The sequence below is a fragment of the Mastigoproctus giganteus genome, chromosome 11 (assembly GCF_048544385.1).
Source record: "Mastigoproctus giganteus isolate SK-2022 chromosome 11, ASM4854438v1, whole genome shotgun sequence".
NCBI lineage: Eukaryota > Metazoa > Arthropoda > Arachnida > Uropygi > Thelyphonidae > Mastigoproctus > Mastigoproctus giganteus.
In genome coordinates this window covers 126,356,433-126,375,388 of record NC_143585.1, presented here as the reverse complement: position 1 = coordinate 126,375,388, position 18,956 = coordinate 126,356,433, and the positions used below count along the sequence as shown (strand labels likewise).

At 37.5% G+C, this 18,956-nt stretch overlaps 1 protein-coding gene across 1 annotated transcript in view; it reads left to right on the top strand.

Annotated features, from left to right (window-relative positions):
- PAPLA1 (Phosphatidic Acid Phospholipase A1) overlaps positions 1–18,956 on the top strand; it is a 334,165-nt gene that overhangs the window by 239,924 nt on the left and 75,285 nt on the right. The window contains exon 12 of the mRNA XM_090384561.1: positions 6,936–7,071. Within this exon, the coding sequence (XP_090240687.1) occupies positions 6,936–7,071 (136 nt within the window). The remainder of the gene's footprint in view (positions 1–6,935; positions 7,072–18,956) is intronic.

Genomic DNA, 18,956 nt, shown 5'->3' with positions numbered 1-18,956 from the left:
ATTTGGAAACAAGCCAATTACAATATGCAACATTCTTCTCTTGAACAGCCTTAGCACATTAATTGGAAAACCAAGGTTTAGATAAATGACAAGATTTTAAGGTGGAGTAATAAAGGATTCCATCCCTACAAGAATATTTCACTGACATGGTCTGAGCAAACTTCGACATTTGAAGTCTTGAAACAGTAATCTGACCGAGGAAAAGAAGAAAAGAAATCTCACAGATCATCCCATTGTGCATTCTTGTAATGCAAAACAACATGAAGTTCGTAATGGCCACGAGAGAAAGGCTCCATTGGAGAAGAGGTCATCACCAAATTATGATCTGAGGTGCCTAGAGTAGTGGTGTGCAAACTGTTGGGTATGACCCCATCGGTGTCGCAGTAATTTTTAAATAAATTTATTTTTTGTGTTCATAAGCTAAAAACCTGTTGCTAAAATTACTTTTTTCAATACTGTAGGTGTAGAGACATGATTACTCGAACTAAATCTGAGATAGAATGAACCCTGTTGCCTACCTTGTAGGGAATACGCCTTAATTTGTTCACTGGCTATGGACACACAAAAAGCAACTGACTAGTGCAACTTCTCAGTATGTATTAATACTTATCAGTACTACTCAATTGCCAAATAGTACTGTGAAGTAGTACTCAATTAATCTGTTTATGGTAATCCCTCTAGCTCTTACATTTTTCCTACAGCACAAATTCTCAAATTGTCTATATTATCTAAAGGCCAGAGCTGCGAATGTGCGGTAGCAGTAAATATATATAGCAAGTGTGTTGCACGCATGCTTTATTCTGCTTCATAATTCACTGCTTTCATGTCTGTTCTTCATTCTTCTGTTACTTTTTATATTGCACATTTCATCGTTATTATTGTTGTCTTTAAGAAGAAAAAAAATATATTTTACCATGGAAAATTGGGTAATCAGAACAAAATGGCCGAAGCGTTAAGACAATAATGTTGCTACAGATACTTCAGAGCCAGTAAGGTAAAAAATATATCACATGAAATTTGGACACTAACATTATTTCATGTGTAGTGCAATCATCAATATCTGGTAGAGAGCCATCATATTCCAAATCAAAAGGAATGAAAAAGAATAAAAAATATCAAGAGGAATTTATGAAGTGCGGCTTCACTTACAGTGTTGTTGATGATGAACAACGTCCTGAATGCCCAATATGTTACAAAAAACTGGCTAATGAAAGCATGAAACCTGTTAAAGTAAAAATACGAAACATCCAGAGCTAATGAAAAAAACTGAATCCTTTTTCAAAAAACGTGCCGATGCTATACAAGGTCAGAAATCTTCCATGAAGAAACATATGGTAGTTCCTTATAAAGCTGTAAGACTATCGTTGGAAGTTTTGTATCTAATATGAAAAAATTTTAAATCGCATACTATTGCTAAATATCTTGTTCTCCCTCCTGCAATAAAAATGATTTCAATTATGCATGGAGAAAAGTACATCAATGATTTAAAAACCATTCCTCTATCCAGAGACAGTCTTACATCATATTACAGTTATCGTGGACAACATAAAATTTATTTATTAAATCGATTGAGAGAAAGTCCAATTTTTACAATATAGTTAGATGAATCCACAGATATTTCAAACCTTGCTCAACTAATTGTATGTCAGTTACTGCTACGAGGTAGATATTTTGGAGGATTTTCTATTTTGCAAAGCTTTGGAAGGAAGAACGACGGGCAAGAAGATTTTTGATGTTATAAATATTTTCTTTCAAACAAATAATCTAACATGGAACAATTGTATTGCTATTTGTGCTGATGGATTAACAGAAGAAAATAAAAGTTTAAAAGGCAAAGTAAAGGGAATTGTTCCAAATATAGTTTTTAATCATTGCATTATACATAGGGAAGCATTAGTAGCGAAGGAAATGCAAACTGATTTGCACAATGTTTTGAAATATGCAGTAAGTGTGATCAACTTTATTAAAAGTAGAAGCTTAAATAGCAGACTTTTCGCTATACCTTGTAATCAAATGGAGTCTGCTTATGAAATGCTTCTTTTATATATGAAAGTAAGGTGGTTGTTCAGTGGTAAAGTGTTGCGACGTATTTTCAACCTCAAACAAAGTTTTAGTTTTTATCAGATACAAATCAGAACCTTGCTCAGTTGTTTACAAATGAAAAATGTCTTGGAAAACTTAGTTACCTTGTTGATATGTTTGAAAGACTTAATGATTTAAATTTAAGTCTTCAAGGACAGAGAACAGAATATATTAATACTCTGTGATAAAACAGAAGCTTTCAAAAAGAAGCTTAATATTTGAAACCTGAATTGGAGTGTAATAATACTGAAATGTTCCCATGTTTTTCTGATTTTGTTAATAGCAATAATATTCACATTTTACAATTTAAGGATATCATTGCCACCCACCTAACAATGCTAATTAAGAATTTTTCAAACGATTTAATGTATCCAGAAAAAAAGTTGTATTGGATTTGTGATCCCTTTGCTTTGGAAATTTCTTCATGCCACGAAATTACCATTCAGCAAAAGGAAGACCTTATCGACCTGTCGTGTGATGAAGCATTAAGTGCTGGTTTCAAGACTACAACTTGTGAAACATTTTGGCTCTCTCTCTCTTTGAGGCGAGTGTCCAGAAGTATTGAAAATAGCAATACAAACATTGCTACCTTTCGGGTCTACATCTTTATGTGAGGTTGGTTTCTCAAAATTAACAGCTATAAAAACAAAACAGCATTCCAGACTTGATCCAGAAGATGACATGGGGTTAGCAGTTTCAAATATTGTGCCAAATAAGGACCAAACACAGCCACTCCCCGACTTATGTAAAGGTTGCATTCTGCGGAACTCAACGTAACTTGAATTTTATGTAAGTCAGAATTTCCCTAAATGCTTATGCAGCACTTACAACTATGCACACTGAATTTGATTGAAGCAAAAAATGTTCGACGAACATGTAAATAGAATTATTTATTCAATTGTTTTATCTCATGTGCAGGAAAAATTACAAAAGTGTACAAAATTTCAAAATTATAAAATTACATAAAAAGAGAGGGGACAAGCATAACGTCAGCAAATTGTACTTTTTCAGCATCGTTGTCAGAATCAACTCTCCAGCTGATAAGTATGCCATTGCAGAAGTGCACTGAGGGCTGTGGTGATTTAGAAGGGGTTTTTCCCAACACATCACAAAATTTCTCTGCAGTTGCACTGGCAACTTCACTGCATAATTTAATGTTTTGGAAACCAGCACGATGCTTGAACATATTAAACCCCCCGTTGCTTGCTAGCTACGAACTTGGCTTGGGGTTCGCTGTACTTATCCCTAATATCTTCATAAATACTTTTCTTTTGCTTGAATGGCCATTGGATTCAGGGGCACTTAAGTGCATTGATCCTTTAAGCTGTAAATTACAAAAACATGAGAAATAGGTACAAAAATATAAAGGATGGAGGCAGTCCATCACCGGTTGTTGCCTGTGGTATCTCTTCAATATGTTTTTATACATGCACCGTCCCTTAAAATAGTATTCACTGTTGAAGCAGCGAGACCTAATTCCATGCACTAGATGACAAACTTTGTCCTGCTTCGTACTTTTTTTTTTTTTTTATGTGAACCCCAAACACGAGAGGTATTAGAACCTATAGTACTTAGTACCGTGCTTGGGTTAGATCTTCATTTCTAAATCAATTTTGTTACTTTCCTAGCACTGCCAGTTGGTCCCTTTCCCTTCATCATTGCAATAAGTAAATAGGAATGAAGAAAAGATTTTGAAAATTTTTTTTGTTTTTTTATATGATTGAAGGTTTCAGTGAAGGGGAACTCATTTCACCATAATACCGTAACGTAAAAATCCACAGAATTCCAGTTATCAGTATTATCGCAAGTGCGATAAGATCGAGTTTACTACCCATTTATAATAGATTGCGCTAACAGAAAAGCCCAATGAACTGGAAAGTGCAAATTGTTTTTGTTTTATGGTAGTGACCTCCAGAAATGTGTTTTAGAAAAATATCAGAAAGACATTCAAAATTAATTCTTATAACAGAACATACGATAATGATGAAAGTGTAGTGCAATTTCCATTATAAAAATCGCCTTTTAGAGAGATAAAATAGCTTAGTTATATAGCGACAATTTCAATTTCCGAGGTGAACGAATTACCAAAAAAAAAAAAAAAAAAACAATGTATTATTGGGTTCACATTACATTTTCACGATACCACCATTTATTCCTATGGGATGTAAAATACATTTCCACGATTTTTTTAAGTTTCACCAGCTGGCAAAAACACAAAGCCGAATTTCTGTAAGTCGAGTATCACGTAAGCCGAGAAGTGCCTGTATTATCGGTTATTCAGGCTCATCCTTCTCATTAGTTGTTTTGTTTCGTATTTGTTCATTTTTAGTTTTGTATTCTTAATTGAAGAATAAGAATTTGATTTGTTGTTTTCTCCATATTCAACTAAAATATTAAACAATTATTTTAATGTGTAAATTAAAAAGGAAACAATTTTTTTATTCCTTTTGAATAAAATTTTCAACTACATAATTTATAAAATATCATTTTTCTTCTCTAAAAATCTGGCCATCCTTTCTTGGCATTTACATAGGGGGTCACTTCAATTTTATATTTAATGAAGGAGGTTGTGAGGGGAATTCATGGGCCACATTCGGTCCATGAATAATTTTTATATGGCCCATACAGAAAGTGAACTAAAACAGTATGTTAAATTTTGTTAATTATTTCAAGAACCGTGTATATTCAACGCTAAAATAAGTGGAAATAAACAAATTGAAAAGACTGTGTTGCTCGCTGCCGTGAATATGTGAGAGGTTGAAGTCATGAAGCCACGTGGCTGCCCTACTTGTGTAATATTTTTTTGCTGTAAATTTTTCAATGCTTAATAAAAAATCTTAAAATGTAGTGCATTGTTTTTTATATTAAACCTTACATTGTTATAGCTAACTTCAAAAATATTAACGAAAATGTTGCCAGTTGCTGTGATTGGTGTCGTGAATTCAGTTTCTTTTATCTATGTTTTGTATCAAATATGCGCATGCCCACGTGTGTGTGTATATTCTAGGTGCTATTAAAATGTTCCAGGACTCCAATTATGGCGTGCCTTCTGTTTGACCTTGGTGGCTGCACAAAAGTGCATGCTCAGTACACTTCATTGAAAATGTAACACTAATTTTTTTCGAATCACCTAGTGTGGCCCACAAAACTAACTTTGAATGTGACCCCTGTACAGGAAAAGGTTGGACCGCACTGGCCTAGAGGACCACTCACCTCAACCATGTACTTAGAAATTTGTTTGTAAGAAAAAGATCAAGTGTGATGGCTGTGTGGTTGGGATTTTCTGTTATTCTTGTAGGTAAATGAACAATTTGTACAAGGTCATTAGTAATTGCAAAAGCCTCAGCATCTTTAGCAGCTGGTCCGTGTGACTAGAAAACGGAAGCCAGATGGAGTTGTGAACATTGAAATCACCAAGGAAAATTACCTCACTGTTAGGAAACTTTCGCTGGAAAAAGTTGTTTCAAAGAGAGGAAGTCAAAAAGTTCCAGTGATTAGTGAAGTTGGGTGAATTGATAGAGGTAACAGATTAATTTGACACAATGGGGTAAAGAGATTTTAAGCCAGAGACAATCGAAAAGAAGAGATTCCAAATACTAGGTCTCTGACAGGGAATATCAGATGTACATATACACAAGTACAACCTTTGAAGTGAAAGGATCATGCAGAAAAATAATTCAAACTGAAATGAGCAGTGTTTGAATTAACCGATAACTGAGATTCTGTCAGAAAATGTACATGGGGTTTGGCAGACTAATGGAAATGGATGTCATTGAGATTAGAACTGAGACCACATATATTTGTGAAATGAACGAGGAAGTGCCTGGGAGGTTTAGATCTTTTCGCAGATTAGTTTGCTCTATTAGTTTGACAATTCATGGTGTGTTCAATAGTCTGAAAAAGTGGGGAAGGGAGACATGCATGAAGTTATGAAATTTCTGGATATGGCATACATATGGTAAGAATATACCCATCTCCATAGCGTCACCAATGCCTCTCACATACATAACCCTACTCGGACTCCCTCCAAGTCACTATCTGGCTGAGTAGAGGCAGCAGGATTATACACTAGCTGATTCAGAAGCCTCCTGGACCTATAGGTTTGGTCCAGTGTACTGAATAGCAGCCAGCCTGCAAACACTGTTTTAGAGCTGTACCCTTGAAATATAATCAAGATTGGATCTTGCCATGATGTCCATCATAACCTCAAAAGACAACAATTGTACTGCATGACGGAAGAGATGGGGAGGATTTAGCAGAGCTTTGCTCTGGAGACTAAACATGGGTTCCAATGAGCCAAGTGGTAATATTGCAGGCTTTAAGCAGTGGAACCCACCTATAGTGAAAGCAAACCAAGTTTGCATTAAAATCATCATTATACAATATATTTCATATTGCCTATCCATTCATAAGTTAAACTGCTCATTATTCTCAATTTCATATTGCAGATCCCTTCATAGCAAGTAATACTGCTCTTTATTCTTGATTGAGACGTAAGAATGATGCCTGCCATCTAGAGATGCTAGATCGCATCATTTCTCATTGGTTATCTGACAACTTATTTGTGACTTTATTAAACAGTATGAGAGATGCTATTGCCATGCCTCATTGTGAAAGAGATTTGCAATATGAGATATGAAAATTTCATTTCCTTTCATTATAGCTATATTCATCATGATGCTGTCATACTAATATGTTAGTTATACCGTAACTTGAAATGTTTGTCTTAAAATTGCATGGAACTTAAACTCCATGTTTTGGTAACTCTCATATGAGTCATGACTGTATTGTTAACTATTGTTTTATTAGTTAGTATTTTTAATCTAATAATGGTGAACTTTTTCCTTTTGCAGATTGAAATTTCATCCATCTATATTTTTTGCTATTGGCTCCCCTGTGGCATTATTTCAAATAATAAGAAATATAGATACTATTGGAGAAGCATACCACTTGCCTACTTGTCCTGCATATTTCAATATATTCCATCCTGTAAGTATATATATATGCTTTCCTTTGTTGAGTGCGAAATTTCTGTCCTTTATATTTGGGTAGTTCGTAGATGAATTTAGTTATAGTATTGGCAAAATAATGGAAGGAATTAAGCTTATATAGCATTAGCCAAAAAAATTAATAAAATAAAAATATAAAATAATAAAGTAACCATTGTCACCATCACTCATCTTATTTAGCATTAGCATTAGCATTAGTAGAGGCATATGATGCAAGAAAGCAAGCTTATTCAGCATCAGCCAAAAAAAAAAAAAAAAAAAACCCTCTCCCATTTCACCCCTCCGTTCGTTCGAAATACCTGTCCAGTTGAGCTTTAAATTTGTTTAGGCTATCAACTTCAACAACAAGTGATGGAAGTCGGTTCCACCAACCAACCACCCGCTGGCCAAAGGCAAATTTCCGCACATCTAACCGACATCCATCCTTCCTCAATTTGAATTTATGCCCTCTGAGGTGATTATTCTGAGAAAGATGAAGAATCCCATTGGCATTGAGCATGCTCAAACCATTCAAAGCCTTATACACCTCTATCAGATCACCTCGCCGGTGCCTAGTCTCCAGACTCTGTAATTTGCAAAACTTAAGCCTTTCTTCGTAAGAGCAACCCTTTGTTCCATTTACTAATCTTGTTGCCCTTCTCTGTACCCATTCCAGCAGCTCTACATCCATCTTGAAATGAGGCCTCCAGACCTGTATACAGTACTCAAGATGTGACCTAACCATTGCCTTATACAAGGGAATAATCACCTCCTTATCCCTGCTAGAAAAATTCCTGTATATCATTGACAAGACACCATGAGCTACTCTTGCAGCTCGTCTGCACTGCTCAGAGAACTTCATATCTGCCTGCACAATTACCCCCAGGTCCTTTTCATTCTCCACCACTGTCAGTGTAGTACCGCAGAGTTGATACATTGCTCTGGGGTTACTGTTACACATATGTAGTACTTTACATTTGTCAATGTTAAACTTCATTTGCCACCTCTCAGCCCATCTGTTCAACCTTTCCAGATCCTGTTGCAGCAGCATAGCGTCAGTAGTGTCCTTAATGACCCTGCCAACCTTTGTATCATCTGCAAACTTAGACATTAAACTTGATATCCCATCATCAATATCATACATAAACACCGAAAACAACAACGGACCCAACACTGAACCCTGAGGAACTCCACTAATAACATTAGTCCACGTTGAGCAGTGTCCATTGATTACCACTCTCTGTCTTCTGCCACTCAACCATCCCCTTATCCATAGCAGCAATTTGCCTCCAATGCCACACTGCTCCAATTTGTGCAGCAGTCTTCCATGTGCAACAGTATCAAAAGCCTTTCTAAGATCCAAATATATAATATCAAAGTTATTCCCTGCATCCAGTTCTTTTGTGACTACATCATAGTATCCAATCAAATTGGTCAGGCAAGACCTGCCCTTAACAAAACCATGCTGCGTCTGAGCTATAACTGAATTCTTGTCTAGATGATCCTGTAGTGCTTCTTTCACCAGTGCCTCCATTAATTTACCTGGAACAGAAGTTAAACTCACAGGTCTATAATTACTTGTGTCAGCCTTTGATCCTCCTTTGTGAATTGGGGTTACATTTGCACATCTCCAGTCTATGGGTACCTCCCCTGAGTCCAAAGAAGCTCTCATAATTATGGCTAGGGGTTTGCATACTTCCTTTGCTGCCTCCTTTAATATAACTGGATAGATCCCATCCACCCCAGGTGCCTTTTTTATGTTTATCCTCAACAATCTCTCCTCCACTTTCCTCTCAGTTATTACAAAATCATCCAGCTCACTGCCAATGTTTACTTTACCTACATCATTCTCCTTCCTGAATAACTCCTCATGCGTGAATGTAGATGCAAAATACTCGTTTAGATTGTTAGCCACCTGAGCAGGATCCTCAACTGTTGAACCATCAATATCCAGTGGACCAATCTGATTCATCCCTTTCCTTCTCGAGTTCAAGTATGTAAAGAACTCCTTTCTGTTTTTCTTTGCATCCTTTGCCAAGGATTTTTCGTAGTCTGCCTTTGCCTGCCTAATCTCCTTTGTGACTTGGTTACAGACCAACTTATATCTATCATAGGCTTCCATGTCACCCATTAATTTGTATGTATCCCATGCATTTTTCTTCTCTGCCACATGTCTCATTAGTCCATCTGACAACCATTTAGGCCTAAACCTTGAACAATATTTCTTAGTTGGTATGTAAAGCCTGGTAGCCACCAAGATTAGTTCCTTGAATGCTTCCCATTTTGAGTTTGCTGTTGGTAACATCATCAGTTGGTCCCACTGTATAGAATTTAAATACTGTCTCAGACCATCATAGTCGCCTTTACGAAAACAAAAACCCTTCCCTTTACCTCTGATGGTAGTTACCTCCTTGAGTAAATCCCACTTCAACACACTGTGATCACTGCCACCTAGTGGTTCATTTATCTGCAGGTTCTTAATGCATGAAGAATCACTACTGATAATCAGATCAAGAGTATTGCTCCCTCTTGTTGCCTCACGAACATGCTGATGTAGAAAACAATCATCCAATAAATCCACAAAAGCCTTGCTAGTGTGCGAGTGACCAACCCACAAATTCCAGTCAATATCTGGGAAATTAAAATCCCCCATTATAAGACTCTCTGATTTACTGGCCCACTCTATTTCCCTGTACAATATATTATTATACTCATCAGAGTCATTAGGCCTATAGCACACTCCTACTCTCAATTTTGATTTCCCTTTGCTTATGTCACACCAAACTGACTCGACACTGCCCTGTCCATCGATGTCAACTGGCTTCACTTCCTTTGACTTTATGTGTTTCTTAATTAATAGCATAACCTCTCCTCCCCTCCTGTCCTGTCTATCCTTTCTATATACATTGTATTCCCCAAATTCCAGTTCCGCATTACTTATATCTGTGTGACACCACGTCTCTGATATCCCAACAATATCTGCCTTTGATGTTTTGAGCAATACCTCAAATTCATTAAATTTATTTACCAAACTCCTAGCATTGGTGTACACGCAGGTATACATGCACCTGTTTCTATTCTTAGCTACCCTAACACAACCCATGTGTTTACTTGTAACGCAATGACTACCAGCAGTCTCTGAAATATCCTGCATCTTGTTTTTCGGACTTCTGCTCATTTGAATAGAAGCAGTGCAAGAATCACTTCCACCTCTGCCAGTGGCTACTGTTAATCTATTAGTCCTTGTATCCCCCCCAACTAGCAGTTTTCCGACCCACCTAACACTGCCTCGACAGCATCAGCAAAAATTCTTGCACCCTTTCTATTTAAGTGTATCCCATCCCTGTAGAAGCAATCTCTCCTGTTAACAAGTACAGTCCAGGCTGAAAAAAATTCTACCCCTTGAGCCTTGCACAATCCCTCCAGGGCCGAATTGATCGACAAGGCTCTCATCATATACTCTCTCCTATCATGTCTGGGCAGAATTGCAGACACTTTCAAGTTCAACCCTAATTCACGGCTTTTTTTCAACAGTGACCTGTACTTGCTAAGTAATTCCGCCGGTCTCCTACTCTTAATATCATTAGTGCCAACATGTACAACTATATCACCTTTTGTGCCCTTAAAAGATGATATCCGCTCTACAACGTCATCAACCTTTGCCCCTGGCAGACATACCCTGGTCCTATTCCACCTATCCTTTTTACAAAGCATGTTCCCCGTTTCCCTGACAATAGAGTCACCAACAACTACTAGTTCCTGTGGGACCAGCGCATTCTGCCTAGGGGGCTGCCCCTGTGTTGCCTGATGACCAAGTGCAAGCTCTGCCGTTGATGTGGGCAGCTGAGAGCTTGATGGGCCCCTCAATTTATTTCCTTCGAGGGCATCCACCCTGTCCTTCAAGGTCTCATAAAGGCCCATAACAACGCTGAGTTGTTATGGGCCTTTATTTACCAATTTCTTTATTTACCAATTTCTTTCAAGCATTTCTCCAGTCCCTCCTTAAATTTAGAAAAACTCCCAAATTCTATAAGAGTAGGGGAGATTACATCAGCATTCAATCACTCTTTGACTAAAGTAGAATTGTGGAGATTTATTGTACAATTATCCCCATACTTAAATGTAAATTTATGCCACCTTCTGTATGTCACATGATTAAGCATAAAAATGCCATTACTATTTATTTAACTCAAGCATTTCAAGTCCTTTAAATGCTTTGATGAGATTATATCACAGATGCTTGTTTTCCAAACACTAACTTCCAGAACTTAGTCTGTCTTGATATTAAGATACATTTTTTCTCTTAACTAGTCTCATTGCCTTTCTTTGTATTCTCCATAACAGATCTACATCTTTATTAAAATGAGGTCAAAAAAGTCTTTATGCAGTATCGACAATTTGGCCTAAACACTTATTTATCTTTACTGGCAAAGTTCCTATATACTATTAGCATTAGCAAGATCACATGATGCAAGAAAGCAAGCTTATATAGCATCAGCCAAAAAAAAAAAACCCTTATTTCACCCATCCCCTCACTCCAAATGTTTGTCAAGTTCTGCCTTGACTCTATTTAAGCTATCAACTTCTACAACGACAGATGGAAGTTTGTTTCAGCAATCAACCACCCGCTGGCTAAAGGCAAACTTCCGCACATCTATTCTACAACAGTCTTTCCTCAATTTGAATTTATGCCCTCTCAGGTGATTATTCTGAGCAAGAGGAAGAATTCTATCAGCATTGAGCATGCTCAAACCATTCAAGGCTTTAAACACCTCAATCAGATCACCTCTCAGGTGCCTAGTCTCCAGACACTGTAATTTGCAAAACTTAAGCCTTTCTTCGTAAGAGCAACCCTTTGTTCTGTTCACTAATCTTGTTGCCCTTCTCTGTACTCGTTCCAAAAGCTCTACATCCTTCTTAAAATGAGACCTCCAGACCTGTATACAGTACTCAAAGTGTGGCCTGACCATTGCCTTATATAAGGGGATAATCATCTCCTTATCCCTTCTAGAAAAATTCCTGTATATCATTGACAAGACACCATTAGCTACTCTTGCAGACCATCTGCACTGCTCAGAAAACTTTATATCTGCCTGCACAATTACCCCCGGGTCCTTTTCGTTCTCTACCACTGTAAGCGTGGTACCACAGAGTTGATACATTACTCTGGGATTCCTGCTTCCCATATGTAGTACTTTACATTTGTCAATGTTAAACTTCATTTGCCACCTCTCAGCCCATCTGCTGAACTTTTCTAGATCCTGTTGCAGCAGTGTACTGTCAAAGTACAAAAGCTTTCCTGAAATCCAAGTATATGATATCAGAATCATATTTTGTATTCGGTTCCTTTGGAGCCACATAGTATCCAATCAAATTTATCAGACAAGACTTTCCTTTAACAAACCCATGCTGTGTCTGAATTATTACTACAGTCTTGTCTAGATAATCCTGCAATTCTTCTTTAACTAGTGGCTCCATTATTTTCCCTGGAACAGAAGATTAAATAACGTATATAATTATTTGTGTCACCCTTTGAATTCCCTTTGTGAATTGGGGATACATTTGCACATCTCCAGTCCATGGGGACCTCCCTGAATTTATGAATGTTCTCATTATTATCGCTAAGGGTTTGCTTACTTCCCTCACTGTCTCCTTCAATATAACTGGATAGATTCCGTCTGCCCCAGGTGACCTTTTTTTATGTTTAACTTAACAATATCTCCTCCACTTTGCTCTGTTTTACAAAATCATTTATCTCCCTGTTAGAGTTTGATAAACTTCTGGCATTCCACTCCTTGAATAATTCCTCATGTGGGAATGTCGATGCAAAATACTTATTCAGTTTGTCAGCTATCTGAGCAGGATTATCAACAGTCGAACCACCAATATCAAGTGAACCAATCTAATTCATCCCCTTCCTTCTATAGTTTACATAAGTAAAGAAGTCTTTACTTATGTAAACTTAAGTGTAGTACCACCTTAAGTGTGGTACTACACTTAAGGTGGTAGAAAATGAAAAAGACCTGGGAGTAATTGTGCAGGCAGATATGAAGTTCTCTGAGCAATGCAGACAGGCTGCCAGGGCAGGTCCTGGGATTTTGTCAATGATATATAGGAATTTTGCTAGCAGGGAAAAGGAGGTGATTGTCCCTCTGTATAAGGCAATGGTCAGGCCACGCCTTGAGTACTGCGTACAGTTCTGGAGGCCTCTTTTTAGGAAGGATGTAGATTTACTTGAACGTGTACAGAGAAGGGCAACAAGATTGGTGAGGGGAATGAAGGGATCCTCTTACCAAGAGAGGCTTAAGTTCTGCAAATTGCAGTGGCTGGAGACTAGGCACCTGCGCGGTGATATGATTGAGGTATATAAGGCCTTGAATGGGTTGAGCACGCTGAATTCTGATGGGATCCTTCCACTTGTTCAGGTTACGAACCTAAGGGGGCATAAATTCAAATTAAGAAAAGACAGATGTAGAATAGATGTGCGGAAATTTGCCTTTAGCCAGCGGGTGGTTAATTGCTGGAACAAACTTCCATCTGTCGTTGTGGAAGTTGATAGGTTGAATAAATTTAAGGAGGAACTGGACAGGCATTTGGAGGGAATGGTGTGATTTTTTTTTTTTTTTTTTTTTTTTTGGCTGATGCTGCATAAGCTCATACATTTGCTTTCTTGCATCACATGCCACTACTACTACTACTTTGTTGTTTATTTTTGCATCCTTTGCCAAGAATTTCTCATAATCAGCTTTCACTTGCCTAACTTCCTTTGTGACTTGATTACAGACTAGCTTATATCTGCCATAGGCTTCTGTGTCACCGGATAATTTATATGCTTCCCACGCATTTTTCTTCTCTGCCATCAGCCTCATTAATTCACCTGATATACATTTAGGTCTAAATCTTGAACAGTATTTTTTAGTTGGTATGAAAAGCATAGTGGCTTCCAATATTAATTCCTTGAAGGTTTCCCATTTAGAATCTGTTGTTTTTAACATTTTCAGTTGATGATCCCACTGTATAGAATTTAAAAACTGTCTCAGACCACTGTAGTCACCTTTACGAAAACAAACTCTTCCCTTTACCCTAGATGGTAGTTACATCTTTAAGTAAATCCCACATCAGTACATTGTGATCACTGTCACCTAGTGGTTCCTTTATCTGCAAATGCAGGAATAAACGCTGCTGATAATCTGATCAAGAGTATTACTGTCTCTGATTGCCTCTCAAACATGTTGCTGTAGAAAGCAATCCACCAATAAATCCACAAAAATCTTGCTGGTGTAACTCAAATTCCAGTCAAAATTTGTAAAGTTAAAATTTCCCCATTACAAGACATTCTGATTTATTGGCACACTCTATTTCTCTGCACAATTGCTCATTGCACTCATGAGATTCATTAGGCCCATAACACAAACCTACTCTCATTTTCCCTTTCCCAGCGCTTATGTCACACCACACTAATTCATCATTGCATTGGCCGTCAACATCAACCAGATGCACTTCCTTAGATTTTGTGTGTTTCTTTACTAACAGCATAACCCCTCCTCCCCCCTTCCTGTCCTGTCCTGTCCATGCTTTCTGTATACATTCTGTACTCACCAAATTCCAATTCTGTACTGCTTATATCTGTGTTACACCACGTTTCTGATATCTCAACAGTATCCCCCTTTGATGTCTTGACCAGCACTTCAAACTCATCAAATTTATTAACTATACTTCTAGCATTGGTGTACATGCAAGTACATATGCACCTGTTCCTATTCTTAGTTACCCTAACACAACCCATGTAATTACTTATTTCACTAAGTACAATTAAGTACAATTTAAATAACAGTGATTTCCAGGACTGCTGGGAGTCATCCCAGCAGTCCTGGAAATCCCCAGCAACTTGCTTTTCAGGCTGCTGCTTATTCCAATAGAAGCAGTGCAAAAATCACTTTCACCTCTCTCTGCGGCCACTGTTTATCTTTTACTCTGTGTATCTCCCCCCCCCCCCAAGCTATCAGTTTTCCGACAAACCTAACACTGCTTCGATAGCATCAGCAAATATTATTATTATTATTATTAGTTATTAGCCATATGGTATAAGGAAGCCTGAGGCTTATGCTGCACCAGCCAAAAAAAAAAAAAAAAATTCTGAATTCCCTGAGAGAGAGAGAGAGAGAGAGAGAAGGGAATCACCAAGAAAGAGAAGAATGATGATATCCAGCTCAGGACCTTGGGTGAGCCAAGCCCATACTTGCCAGATGTGAGACCCCTATTCTTGCACCCTTTCTATTCAAGTATACCCTATCCCTGTAGAAGCAGTCTCTCCGGTTAACAAGCACAGACCAGGCTGAAATGAATTCTATTCCATGTACTCCCTCCTATCGTGCCTGGGCAGAATTGCAGACACTTTCAAATTTAACCCTAACTCACGACTTTTTTCCAGCATTGACCTGCACTTGTTAAGTAAATCTGCAGATCTGTTACTTTTAAGTTTATTAGTGCCAACGTGTACAACAATATCACCTTTTGTGCCCTTAAAAGATGATATCTGCTCTACAACATCATCAACTTTTGCTCCTGGCAGATGCTCTGGTCCTGTTCCACTTATCCTTTTTGCATGATATATTCCCCATCTCCCTTATAATGGAGTCACTGACAATAACTAGCTCCTGTGGGACTAGCACATTCTGCCTTTGGGATTGCCGCTGTGTTGCCTGATGCACAGGAGTGAGTTCTGATGGTGAGTTGGGCAGCTAAGAGCTCGACGGGCCTCTCATATTCATTTCTTCGAAATCATCTACCCTATACTTCAAACTCTTATAGATGCCCACCAGAACACTGAGTTGGTGCCTAATTTTTTCAGTCTCCATACATAGCACACACACACAAAGACATCCTCCTTGGCTAGATCATATCATGTTCTAGAAAGATCCACAAACATTTCACATTTCACACATTTTTTTAGACTGTGATGCATTGGAGAATCGCCCCCATCGGTTCTCCCCCAAGCCACAGTACTACCGTTACTTTGTGCTGTTGCTTTGTTGCTCTAGTACGAGTCATGATTCTGTTTAAGTACAATTTAAATAACAGTGAAATTTAACAAGATTAATAAATTTTACTGATTAATTGATAATACTTATACTAAGCTAACAGATTTCTAATACAATGCTACGTATTTCACTATCTAGTTTTACGTTAAACTTTATACTATCAAGTTCAGGATATGCGTTAATCTATTCTGTATCGTATAACAGTGGCTTGCAAGTTACAAACAGTAAAATGTATGGACACTAAGTATTAACTTTCTCTATCAAAGTTAATATCGCTATCTCAATTCAAAATAAACCAAGGAACATAACTAGGACTATAAAGCTACTTATAGAAAATAATTTAATATAACAATTAAGTCAATAAAATGGCTAAATATAAATAAAAACTTAGTGTTCGCCGCTAAGTATATCTTAGTATATGATGTCAAAATTATTTTGGTGCCCAATTCCACCATTACAGCATGATAGTATTCAATCGGGTTGTTTAGACAAGTCAACTGCTAAGCATGCTATGACTGCCACAATTACATTCTGTCTATGTGGTTCTGCATCACTTTTTTAACTAGTGACTCCATTGTTTTTAATTATAACAGAAGTCAAGTGGTAATTACATTTCATTCTTTAATCTTTCTTTAAGAATTAGCATTACATTTGCACATTTTCAGTACATAGGGATATTCTGGAAAAATATTTGCTTACTTATTTTGCTGCCTTCCTTAATATAATTGGATCGCTCCATGCACTATAGGTGCCATAATATTAATTGTGGTAAATGATGCAAGAAAACAAGGTTATACAACATCAGAAAAAAAAAGCCAACACTTCCCATAATGCCCGTCCTTCCCATCTAACAGTTTGTTTAGTTCTACCTTGAATTTATTCAAACTACTGAACTCTACCACAAGAGCCGGGTGTCTGTTCCAACAATCGCCCGCCTCTGTTGCCTGAAGGCAAATTTCCACACATCTAGTCTAATCATCATTCTTGGTTTGAATATTTACCCCTTCATGTGTGTAGTCTGAGCAAGAGGAAGGACTCCATCAACATTGAGCTTACTCACTCCATTCAAATCCTTAAACATCTCAATCACATTTCTTTGCAGGTGCCTAGTCTCCAAATGCTAGTTTCCAAAACTGAAGCCTTTCCTGGAAAAAGCCTTTTTTTCCCTCTTAGTAATCTTTTCGACCTTCTCTGCATCCATTTCAAGAAATCCACATCCTTCCTAAAATGTGGCTTCCACACCTGTATACACTTCTGAAGATGTGGCCTGACCATTGCTAATGTAATGGGATAATCACTGCCTTCTCCCTGCTGGAAAAATTATTATATATCATTGACAATGCCCATTGATCTGGCTGCTCTTGGTAGCTTATCTGCACTACTCAGAGAACTTCATATCTGACTCCACAGTTACCTGTAGGATTTTTATCATTCTCTAGTACCAGAGTGTGATACCATATGGTACGTTAATCTGGGTTTACTGCTCCCCATTCGAAGTACCTTGCATTTGTCAATATTAAACTTCAGTTGCCACTTCTTAGCCCCCACTATCTAATTTATTGAGATGATCTTGTCGTAGCATACCCTGATTACTATGATTAACCACCCTGCCAACTGTTGTATCCTTTGCACATACAACATTAAGCCTGAAATCTCTTCCTTCATCAATATCATTAATATATAACTAATACAACAGTAGACCCTTCCCTGAATCCTGGTGGACTCCAATAATAACATTAATCCACGGATTAATCCCCTGAATCCTGGAAATTGCCTTAAGCCAGCACTGGTGGGCGATTGTTGGAACAGACTACTAGCTCTTGTTGTAAAGTTTGAATAAATTCAAGGTAGAACTAAATAAACTGTTAGATGGGATGGACGGGCATTATGCGAAGTGTTGACTTTTTTTCTTTTTTTTTCTGAAGTTATATAAGCTTGCTTTCTCCATCATTTGCCACAATTAATATTAATACTGTGGCACCTGTAGTGCATGGAGCTATCCAATTATATTAAGGGAGGCAGCAAAAAAAGTAAGCAAATATTTTTCCAGAATATCCCTATGGACTGAAAATGTGCAAATATAATGCAAATTCTCAAAGGAACATTAAAGGATAACAAGTAATTACAGACCTGACTTACACACAAGTAATTACAGCTTGACCTGTCCCAGTAAAAATATTGGAGTCACTTGTTAAAAAAGTGATGCAGGACCCCTTAGATAGAATGTAATTATGTGGCAGTCACAGCCTGGTTAAGAGTTGACTTGTCTAAACAACCTGATTAGATACTATGATACTGTAATGGTGGAATTGGGCACCAAAATAATTTTGACATCATATACTAAGGTGTAAGAAAAGCTTTTGATACTGCTGCACATAAAAGACTGCTGTACTAATTCGGGTGGCATGGCATTAAGGACATATTATTGCTATGAATGGTAGAGTGGGAGAAGACGAATGTTTATCAATGGGCACTGCTCTTCTTGGACTAATATTATTAATGGAGTGCCCCAGTCTTCAGTGCTGGGCCCACTGTTTCTTTTTTTTTTTTTCTTTTTTTTTTTTATTAATGAAGGCATGTGAGGCTTAATGTCTAAATTTGCAGGCTTTATGAAAATTGGTAGAATGATTAATGACATCAATCAGGTTATTCTACTGATAAAGGATATAGAAAAATTAGACAGATAGGCTAATTTGGCAATTGAAGTTTAATTTTGATGCATACAAGGTGCAGTATTAATCCCAGATTAATTTACCAACTTCATTGTACCATACTTAGGTTGTGGAGAATGAAAAAAGACTTTGGGATAATTGTACAGTCATTTATGTGGTTCTCTGAGCAGTGC